This window comes from Vigna umbellata, chromosome 5 (assembly GCF_029865625.1).
Source record: "Vigna umbellata cultivar VRB3 chromosome 5, Vumbellata_1.0, whole genome shotgun sequence".
In the NCBI taxonomy this organism is placed as follows: domain Eukaryota; kingdom Viridiplantae; phylum Streptophyta; class Magnoliopsida; order Fabales; family Fabaceae; genus Vigna; species Vigna umbellata.
In genome coordinates this window covers 9,178,361-9,190,333 of record NC_142169.1, presented here as the reverse complement: position 1 = coordinate 9,190,333, position 11,973 = coordinate 9,178,361, and the positions used below count along the sequence as shown (strand labels likewise).

The 11,973-nt window shown below is 32.0% G+C and overlaps 1 protein-coding gene across 1 annotated transcript; it reads right to left on the bottom strand.

The window, feature by feature from the left end:
- Positions 1-10,448: 10,448 nt before the first annotated feature.
- On the bottom strand, positions 10,449-11,732 carry LOC148197646 (protein FAR-RED ELONGATED HYPOCOTYL 3-like). The gene has a single exon (XM_088115599.1). It carries the CDS (start codon positions 11,730-11,732, stop codon positions 10,449-10,451), a length of 1,284 nt encoding a protein of 427 aa, XP_087971725.1.
- Between the last annotated feature and the right edge of the window lie 241 nt (positions 11,733-11,973).

The window sequence follows — 11,973 nt, the reverse complement described above, 5'->3', positions numbered from 1 at the left end:
AGTGATATGCGTGGACAGATTTGCGGCGAAATGCGGGATGCCTGTACTGTTCACTCATTTGCGGATGTGGTGAGATTTGGAGGGATGAAATGCAAATTCTCTAAAATGTCCCTATAACTCAAAATAATTCCTAGATGAATTTTGATAATTAATATAAAGGTTGTAATTGCATTGCATGTTTAAAACAAGAACACAGCTACGCTTTGCACTCACTAGTATTACTATGAGGAGTTACGACTTTTGTATGAGTGTATAGTTGTTTAAGAAAATATTTCTTGTTTATTTTTTGCATGGTTAGTGGTAGATAAAGAAGATAAGGTTGATGGAAGATGAAGAAGAAAGTGGTTGATGAAGAGAAGGACTGTTTGAAGCTGTAGAAGATGAAGCAGAGCCAAGCTTATTCGGTTCCAAGAGGACCCGTATTTGGTTCCAGCGCCATGAAGAAAAACAACGCCAAGTTGTATTCGGTTCCATTTGAGGAGTATCCGATCCCACGCATATTCACCAATCCGAGCGTTCGGTGCCACGACATAGCTCGGAATCGCGTTTCCGCTGACAACGAACTCGCTTACGGTCGGCCTCCCGTTCTCCAATTGCACTACTTCTATGGCCTTGCAGCACTAAAGAAACGCGCGTTCCGTTAAACAATTCCATAAAATAGAGCGAAGAAAATTACAGAATCGAAAGTAGGTTCACTTACGACGGCGTTTCGGAGCGAGACGCGAGAGGTTTGGAAGAAGCGAGAAGTGGTGATTGGAGCGAATGAAGAGGAAGAAGTGGGAGCAGAGTGAAGTTGCAAAGTGGACATGGCGTTTCGAAACCTTTGAACACGATGATCTTTTCAAATAGCGTGACTATCTTTATATTTACCTTTTTTTCATTTCTGTGTTTTATAATATACTTTGTTAATTACAAAATGATACTAATTATTTCTATTTTTAATGAATTATTTCTATTTTTTTAGAATTCCTCTCATGATTAAAAATAATTATTTTAATTTATTACAATTTTTTTACATTTTAAAAATTAATTTTAATAATTATTTTTAATTTTTTATTCTTTATAAACATTTTTACAATTAAATATAACATTAACAATTATCATTTTATATTATTTTAATAATTATGAGTATTTTGGTAATCTTTAATTTCTACCAATTAAACAAATTTTTAAAATTTGTCACATCAATCAAATCTTACACTAATTCTCACAAACTTACTTCCAAATCCATTCTCAATTATCCACAAATCCACTAAAAAGAACAATAAAAAAATTACCCTCAAATCCATTAAAATCATCTCTCCCAAATGATCTCCTGCAATTCACTACAAAATAACAAAGCGTAAAAGCTGGGGAAAGTGCTAGTGATGAAGAACATAATTGCCTAATTTGTATGAAATCGTATGTTGTCGCTGTTATTTCAAGAGCTTGTCACTTGTTGGACATTCCCAAATGTCAATTAATTTCAAATCTCTTCTCCACCATCCATCATTATCATTAGCACATAAATAATTAAACCTTACGAATTGTCCTTCTCCATTTGTTATGAAATCAAATGATAAAATGATTGAAAGAGAATATAGGTTAAAAGATAATGAATGAAAAACAGTTCGACAATAGTGGATACTTTTTTATATATAAATCAACCAGAGAAGTGTGTAATGGTGAGAAACAACAATATTTAATCAAACAGAAGCTTTGATTAAAATATCCATTTAAGAAACATAAACCTTACATATATGCAGTCAAAATTTTAAACATTTGGAAAACAACATTTCAATCTGTTAAAAATCTCTTATACATCCTAAAACATTTCAAATAAAATATATATCTTTTATTAACCTTAACTCATACTGTTGCTATCATTACCCTAATCACCACCATCATAATTTACACATCATTATCATCAATGTTATTGGCATTTTGAAAAGGTTTACTTACTTAACATAGTGTTGTTGACACCTATATATAACTTACCCGAGCTTTAAAAGCCAGACTTCTGTAAATAATATGAACAAAAGTGAGGCATGTAGGGGCCATATGATTGGTGATCATGAATATGTAATCAACTAGGAATCCATGTTAATAAATTTTGATTAGTCATTAGATTAGGAATCCACATTATCAGCAAGATTAGTGCTTTGTGGCTTAATGGGTATGGCGGCTAAGTTAAAAGAAATAAGTGAATAAACAAATGCATCCAAACTCTTTCTAATTTATATATATGCAAACTTTGCAGTGATTGCAGATGAAAGATCACAACCAAGATTTGCCTCATACACGAACATAACATATGCTTTGTTGAAATAAAGTGTCATATAATAAACTCTATTATTGTGTATACTTATATTTGTAGAAAATGAATGAAAGAAGGTACAATAGCTTGTGAAGCATGAATGGTATAGAAAAGAACAAGAAAAATGCTCAAGCTTGGACATTTAATTCCTACTTTGCCGTATTTAATTGGTTTCTTGTTCCTTCTTTTGTGGGGCATTGTCTGCAACATGTGAAGTAAAATATTCAGTACCTACCACCAATATGAGAGTGCTACATGTTGAACCACACATGCTTTATATGAATGGCTAATTAAACTTGATAAGTAATCATTTTGTCAAAATAGCATTGATGGGCACTGAGTGAAAACTATAACTTTCTTTTGGCAGCAATAAAATCAACAAGTTTTCTTCTCACCTCAAGCTGTGAAAATGATTTCGAGAAACCGAAACAAATGATGCATATGTGTGGTGTCGTGTAGTTTATTTCAAAATCAAGAAAATGATGAGGGAGGAGGAAAATAAAGAACACAAACACACTCCATGAGGTATTCGTGAAGAAGCAGCAATATATATAGTAGCACATGATCCTATGTTGTATGTGATTTTTTTTTTCTGTCAAGAAAACTTGGTTTTCTGAATACCAAATTCCAGAGATTTGGTGGACATCATGATTGATCGACCAGTATGCATATTTAAGATATTTATGAAAAGGGTTTTTTAGTTGTATAATAAAGAAAATAACTAATATATAATTAAAAAGTTATGGGTTTTGAGGTAGTTTTGTTTCTAATTAGAATTGACAGAATGAATTTTTTGCACTGAAAGTGTATTAAAAAATATTCATTAAAGACATTCTGTCTCTTATAGGAGTACGGATTTTTTTCTTTTGTTAAGAAAATGTACGAGAAAATGCTTGCCGTTGATTGAAGACAACAAGATTTACTGGGTGATTTAGCTTGTGATATCATGGTAAAGTGGGTAGGTCACTTTCTGGATTTATTGATTTATTACTATTTGGTAGAACATATCATAACACTCAATTTGCCCTAATTATAGTATATTAGTCTCTAACCCATTTTTAAAAAATCAATGGTAAGGAAAAGACACTAGTATAGAATTAGCTTTTAACGTCACTCCGTAGACGTCGGACCACAAAATGATGAACGTAAAATATTGACCGGTGACATTTTCGTAAATAAGTTGGGCATCTAGACGTAGGTTAGGAGGGGTCCCGACGTCTATATGCCTGACAGGTAGGTGAAAAGTCATTTTTTTCCGCCATATAGACGTCTGATCCCGCCAGTCGGACGTCTATATACAATTATAGATGTCGGTTCCCTTGTAACAGATGTTTATATGATTGACAGGTATGTGAAAAGTCATACTTTTCGCCGTTTAGACGTCGGATCCCGCCACATCCGACATCTATATACACTGTGAATATTAATTTTTAAATCGAATGGACGTCATATTAGTGAGGTCCCCGACATCTAGTCAAGAATAGACGTCGAGCACTGGGGCACCGACGTCGTGATTCCTGTTAAATCAGAAATCGCGAACCCGCGGTTACGCACACTTCATCGTCTTTCTCCTCGCCTTTTCTCTCTACGGCATTGCATTTCCAAGTGCGTTTTATCTCTTTTGAACCGTTTAAATTTACTTTTACTCTGATTAAATTAGTTTTTTATGGATTATGTTCCATTTAAACCGATTAAAATGAGTTTTCGTGTAGTTTTTCTCGTGTTTTTGGGTGGCGTAGTAGCACCTTCTCCCTTTGCTAGTTTCCTCGTAAGAAAAGTTTGCGTCTTTTGTATCTCTTATAGCATTTCGACCCAAAATCGAACCTGGATCCTTGTCTAGTTCTCATGTCACCATATTCTTTTTCATTAGCGGTTGGAATGGAACTAAGCAAGGACCCAAATTCGGTTTTCGGTTGAAATGTCACAAGAGATCCAAAAGACGCAAGCTTTTCTTATGAGGAAACTAGCAAAGAAAGAATGTGCTACTACGCTACCCAAAAGACACGAGCTGTTGTAGACGTCGGTTAATGTCATGTCTGACATCTATAGTGCCTTTAGACGTCGGTTAAAAACATTAACCGACGTCTATAGTGCCCTTAGGCGTCGGTTAAAGGCATTAACAGACGTCTATAGTGTCCTTAGACGTCGGTTTTGGTGTAATCCGACGTCTTTGATAGACGTCGGACTCTATAGAATCCGATGTCCCATTAACGTCACCCGTAAAGACGTCGGATCCCGATCCGACATTAAAAACCCAAAATAACAGACGTCTAAAGCTCTTTCTGCACTAGTGAGAAATTTTAAGCCCAGACATGTTTCCACTTTGCTGAACACCTTTCATGTAGATATTTTTTACATTTTGAAAAGTGTATTCCAAAATATGGGAGGTGGGTAAAGAAACTGTCTTTGGTCCACTTACATGGAACCTTTCTAGTGTTGGGCCACTTGCATGGGACCTTTCTTTCTTCACGTAGGTTTGGAGGCAGTTTCTTCCTGCTCCTTCCTAACTTTCTTCCTGCACCTCTATAATTTTTTCTTTTTGCTTTTCAATTATACAGTTCAGAAATTATTTTTGAACTTTTTGTATTTTGTAATTCAAAAGTAAAAAAAGACCTTCAAATTACGTAATTCAAAAATTATTTTTTATTTTTAGATTATATGATTCAATTTCTTTTAAAGAAAAAAGTTTATTTTACTATCTAAAAATGGAAAAATAAATTTCAAATAGTATAATCTAAAAAGATAAAATAAAAAAAGAATTTATAAAGGTGCGGGAAGAAAACTCAAACACAACATTTCAAACTATATATCCATTCTAAAATGAATGAACAAGAGTGTTAGAAAAATGTAATACCATGTAGAAGAAAACACTTCGCCAAGCAATGTCTTTTTATCCCAATAATATTCTATTACGTCCTCTTTCATAAAATAATTAAGGTTTAAATAATATTTTTTTTCTTCTTTAAAATAAAAAGGATCTGGTTTTGGTCTTTTTTAAAACTTGGCAATGTTATCATAAGACTATCCTATATCACGATAAAATTTGTCAGATCAATTATATTAATGTTACTAAAACGACCACATAATATTATTAAGCGTTAAAAGATAAATCATGTTAATATTAAAAATAACCTATTTAACAAAATTTAAAACCAGTGGTTGAGAGGAGGTATCACATAACCATAATCAATCTAGAAAAAAATTAATACTGATGTTTTTTTATGTTTTTTTCAAGGTTTTTCCCAATAAGTTGAGCAGAGAATATCAAACTCATAATAATATGGGTGTCACTAAAAGGTGTAAAATCTGGTGTCTTACTTAATTGAGTAAGTAGAAAATTAGACTTTGCTTCACTTTATAAAGTTTGATTTGATTAAAAGAAATTTACAGAGAAATGTTTATATAAAAAAGTTTAAATAGCCAAAATACTAATAAAAGTTTCATGGATTAAAAAAAAACTATGAACATTTTTAAAAAAATTATATATTTATAAATAAAAATGAAAAAAAATACTTACAAAATTTATACACATGAAAATTTTTACTTAATCTAAATCTAAACTTAGGTTAGTATAGTCAAGGTTAAGTTGTGCTTAGATCAAGTTAGATTAAATTAGAACCACGACAAGTTGATTAAGATATATTCAAGTTAGATGAGACAAATTAATTTTAAGTTAAGATGAATTGGACTTAATTGAAGTCGTGTCGAATTGGTTAAACATATTGTAATAAGTCTAGTTTAAGTCAAGTATAAGTTGATTCAAGTTCAGTTTTGCTTAAGTCAAGTTGAAATGGGCTTAACTCATGTTGAGTCAAGTTGAGTTGGATCCAAGTTGAACCAATGTTAGGTTGAGTTCAAACCATGTCAAGCTAGTCGAATTGGACTCAAGTCAAATTGTGTCCAAGTTAGGTTAGGGTTGATCGTAATGAGTCAATTCAGGTGCTCATGAAACTAAGTTGCGTCCATGTCAGGCTAGGTTCAAATTGGATGTTAGGTCAAGCTAAAGAGGGATGATCAACCAAGGTTGAACACATGTTCGGTAATGTTGAATTAGGCCAAAGCCAAATTAAATCTTTAATATAGTTTGTTTCAAACAAGTGAAGACTACCATCGTTGTTCAAAAAACCCTCAATAATGAGAAAATAATTTAGAGAACCTAGATATTTTAGAGAAAAATGTTTTTGTATCATAAATATGAGACAAATAATATCACTAGTTGAGGTTTTTGTAATGATTATATCATTAATATAGAAAAGTATGAACATATAATTAGTTCATAACTTAACAAACAGAAGGATAATTTTGGTAGGAGTGGAACCGAGGTTGATAAGTGTTAGTCTATGTTTCTAAAACCAAGATCTAAGACTTTGTTTGAGATAGAAAATAACTTAAACTGAAATTACAATAGATAAAGCTATGAAGTTGTTGCTTGTAAGTAGTCTCAGCTTAATCTCCATTAAGACATTGTTAAACTCAATTTAAGATTTAAAAACAATATTGAAAGTGTCAGTGTAATAAAAACTCTCAGTAACTAAGCCACCTTTGTCATGTTGGAAATTACCATCAACATTTAATTTGTTCATAAAATCCCACTTGTAACCAACTTTATTAGCAATATCATGCAAGTAGTAAGAACCCAAGTTTGATTTTGAACAAGAGATATAATTCCTTTGAAAGTATGTTGTTTATCAAGAGTAAAAAAACTAGTGATATGAAAAACCTTTAATTTTAAAACTCTAGCTTTAGATTGAGTAACTATAGAATGAAAGTTGTCGTAAGAGGAAAATAATTGATATTTGTAATATAGTAGATAAATGAGGAAAAATAAGATAATGCAAAATTGACTAGAAATTTTATTGGTATTAACAAATTAATAATGAAGATAAAAAAAATTACAAATTAAACAACACTTAATTATTGATAATCAAAATATATTGATACATGGTAAAATTGTTTGAATTAAAAGAATTATTAAGAAGAAAAAAAGGAAAAAGATTTTCATTAAAACACGGTGAGAGATGTACGTTTTACCAAGAAATAAACATATATAACCAAGAAAAAAAATAATGAAAATTTGAAATCAAATTTATATTTATTGTAAAGATTTAAAAGGGGATTAGAAGCGCATTGAAAAACTTAAAAGTGTTAATCTAGTCTCAAAAATAAAGTAATTGTCACAATTGAGCTTGAGATTTATGGGTGAATTGAAATGATGCTAACAATTCGAAAAGTAATATATTACCTCATTCACTAATTTAGAATTTACCGATAGAAGTCTATGTAAAATGGTTAATTTGGAATGAAAAAACTTACATTTTGATTAGTTGTTCTAAAATTAAAAAATGGCATACTGAAACGGTTGAAATGAAAAAAAAAAAAAAAATCCCTTAAAAATATTAATTCTATACACCAAGAGTCCTTGAGAATACGATAGAAGGTAGGACAACTTTATCTTGCATACTGTACAACCAAAATTATATTTGATAATTGCTAAATGCACCTCCCTACTTGATAAATGCATCTTCCTTATGACGTCGCAATTTATAAACAAACCATGATGCAATTTTGTTATTCATTATTTTACGCAATTGATTTAACATTTAGAATCTTAATTCACTTTTTATTTATAAAAAGTAAAAATATTCAAAAATAGTTTCAATTAATTATACATATAATAGTCTTCTGATGAATATTTTGTCAATGTTCTTAATAAAACAAATATTTGCTTTCTTTATATTTCAGATTATCAAATTATATTATTTTTAAAAACGAAAATTGAAGTATTATATATCAACTAAGAAAATATCCAATTGTGTGATGAAAGTCATAAAACATTGTCAAAATTATGATTTTTTCAAAAAGCATTTTTTTTCATCGAAATGACGTATTTTGTTTGAGTACAAGCAACATCAAAATATATGAGAAGATGAAGCAAAGTAAACACAAAATCTTTTCAATTTGTTTTTCTTTATATTGCACCCTTTTTGTCAAGAAGAAGAAAAAGTGCATGAACCAACCAAGATGTATGCTTAAAAATAAGCTCGTGCAGTGAATCATAACATGAATGTTTTTTGAGTGATTCTCCCTGCACCTCGCTGCCTTCGTCCTGCATCTCCAAAATATATTTTAATTCCAAGTATACCCTTAGCACAGTCAAGGAGAATATTTTGGTCAACTAGAATAGTTTTTTGGATTTTTAAAAAGTTAACTAATTTTGAAACTTTAACTGTGCCACATCTCAAACTCAAACCCTACACCCCTTTCTAAATCACTCCTCCCTCTTTTGTCTCCGTCCTCCTCCTCTGCCATTCTTCTCTCCCGTATCCTCCACTGTTATTTTGTCTCTACCCTCCCTCTTCTGCCAAGCTTTGTTTGCGTTCCTCCTTCGTGGTTGTTTTTCTCACAAACCTCAGGTGTTTCTGGCGTCCAGGTTAGTACCCTTCATTCATGCATCTGCTTTGTTTGCTGTCATACAATCTATGCATGTGCTTGGGTGTTCGCTTCGTGCTGGTTGCCGGAGATTCAGTTCGTGTTGGTCGCCGGAGAGTAGGCTGCTTAAACACCATTGGAGTTGCGGTCACAGACTTCCGCAGTTGGAAGTGTGAAAAGGTGGACAGAAAGAGAAACTGCATGCGGTCACAGACTTCCGCAGTTGGAAGTGTGAAAAGGTGGACAGAGAAAGAGAAACCGCATTTGGAAGTGCGTTAGTTCTTGTCGAAGTTTAAATGCCGTTTTAGGTTTTTATTTCTATAGGTTTTTTAATTTTTTTTATTAGGTTAGTATATATTTATTTTATTAGGTTTTATTTTTATTAGGTTAGCATAATAAAAACGGCTCACACTAACCGCACATGGAAGTGCGTTAGTTCTTGCCGGAGTTCAAATCCGTTTAGGTTTTTATTTCTATAGGTTTTTTAATTTTTTTTATTAGGTTAGTATATATTTATTTTATTAGGTTTTATTTTTATTAGGTTAGTATAATAAATTTAATTTTTTATGTTAGTTGTTAAATAAAATGTTTTTTTTAATATATTTTGAATTATTTTATTTGTTTGTTAAATTTTGTTGAATTTGTTATATTTTAACATATTATTATTTTAATAATATATTATTTATTATGTATTTAATTTTTTTTTAATTTTTTAATTTTTTATGAAATTGAAATAATTATTAAATTGTTTATTGAATTAAATAATAATTATTATCCGTAAATTTTGTTAAATATTATATTGGATTTATTTGTAATTATTTAATTATTATATATGTAATTTTTTTGGAATTTTATATTTTTTGATTACTTATTATTTGTTTGAATATTTTTTATTACATAATTAATTACTTTTTTGTATATAATATGTTAATAATATAATTGGTTAATAGATATGGTTAAAACTAGAGGTGCATTATCTTATTATGGTGAGACTTCATCCTCTCGTAGTGAGCCATCATCTTCACGTGATCAAAGAAGATGACCTACGGCATCTGCTCGTAGAAGACGAGTAGAAGAATATCGCGTGGACGTTATTGATGAGCATGATTATGAGGAGCAGCAAGAGTTATTACAACATGGACATGGTCAGGATGATTACTTTGAAGAGGAGGATATTCAGCAGCAGCATGACTCTAGTCAAGAAGAACATGAAGCTGAAGGTGAAGATGAAGATGAAGATGAAGCTGAAGGTGAAGATGGTGGATTCCCAGGAGGTCCACATGACACCTCCTTACTTACCCAATATACCCAGCATGTTGCATTTGCCATATGGCAAGGCCGGGTTAGTCATCAACCTAAATTTTAATTGTTTAATAAATGCTACATTTTTTTTATATAATTATGTTTTTATTGACTCGCTCAATTTCATCAACAATAAGTCCTAGAGCGTATCGTGAAACACGCCCAACAAGTCTTCTATATATTAAACCTTTGTAAGCATCACTCATTACGTTCAGACTTTTTTCAAAGGACGCATTGATCTTGTTATGTTGTAGGACTATGACGTTATGCATAGCATCCCAACACGAGCATCGGTCTCCCATACTAGATCCCAATAATCTCTTCAGGTTCCAGTGCGCAGACTCAACCCTGTCACATATCACATTAATACATTACACACAAATATGAAATACATAAGTACAGAAGCCGATGAAAATAAAAATCACCTGTTTGTTGTAGTGTTGCCTAGATGCATAACTTTGTTCGTCCATGCCTTGACAAAGTATGTCTTGTACGGAATTATCCAAGTGCGGTTGACATAATCAAAAAATAGAGGCCATGCAGAAGAGGCATACTCAAGACGATGAACATAAGCACTAAACATGGACTGGTCGTCACAATCCATGACATTCTGCCACACTTCCACTGACTCAACCTTATCCACTAACATCTTGCATTTCGCTCTAACATTTTTCGCAATGTGGAATGTACATAGCATCTGATAAGTCTCCGGAAAGACATTATTAATTGCATTTATCAAAGCAAGGTCTCTGTCAGTGATAATAACGCGTGGACCACCCTCTGATGTCAATAATAATCCTTTGAACCTTTCCAATGCCCAAGTGAAATTACTTTGGCGTTCACTTGAAAGTAATGCAAAGGCGGCTGTGAATGTCAAACCAGTTGATGTGACTCCCACAATCTCGAGTAATGAAAGTCGATATTTGTTCGTCTTGTACGTCGTATCCATTAAGAAAACAATATTAAAAGAATTGACTAAGTGCACTGAATCGGGATTTGTCCAAAACAAATCACTTACCACGTCAGAATCGTCCAAACATCTACTTCTCTGGATGTATTTGTCTTTATCTAACAACATCATCAATTGTTGCATTTCAGTTCTAAACCCTCTCAAAGATCGTTTGTATGTGTACCTCGCATTATATATTTGCTTTATCGTGGTCACGTTATCTTCATTATGTTCTTTCAGAGTCAAAAGAATATTTGACGGCTTTACTTGACTATTAGTCATGTCCACAAGAATTGATTGTTCAACAGCATTTAACCTACCCGCGAAAGGATGACCGACCAAAGTCTCTGCTAATTCATGGTTATGATAGCCGCACATAACCTTTAACACCCAACCATCTCCTTTAGGTTTACCCCTCAACCTAAACGGACACTCACATTTTCTTGTGCCAAAGAAACTAGGTTGAACATCTGGCTTATACTTCCTATACTTCCCGCTTCTTTCACAGCCTAACAAAATAAATGTCTTTCTACCAGCTTCACCAGTTGCTGTGTCAGATCTTATAATGACGACAACAAATCCAAGATCAAATGCAATCTTTCGAACCCATTCAATTAAATCGGCGCGTGTTGGGAATATTTGATCAGTGGAAAATTGATCTGTGTAATCACCCTCACCCACTTCTTTTAAAAAATAAGAAAACTCCGATATAAAATCAGAATTTATTTCAGAATCCAAATATGGATACTTATCCATCTGATATAATTAAATATGACCTACAATAAATATTACAATTTAAAATTTTATTAAATTACAAATAAAAAATTCAAAAACACTTTTAAAATTAAAATGAAACTATAAAGAAGTTCTTTAACCTAATGTTAATGAAAACTTTTATTTTTAGAACTACAAATTATGCCCCGAACTAGATATAGAATATCTTTCTCTCGTAAGTGGACCTTAAGTTGCTGGATAAGGCAAGATAATAATATTGAGT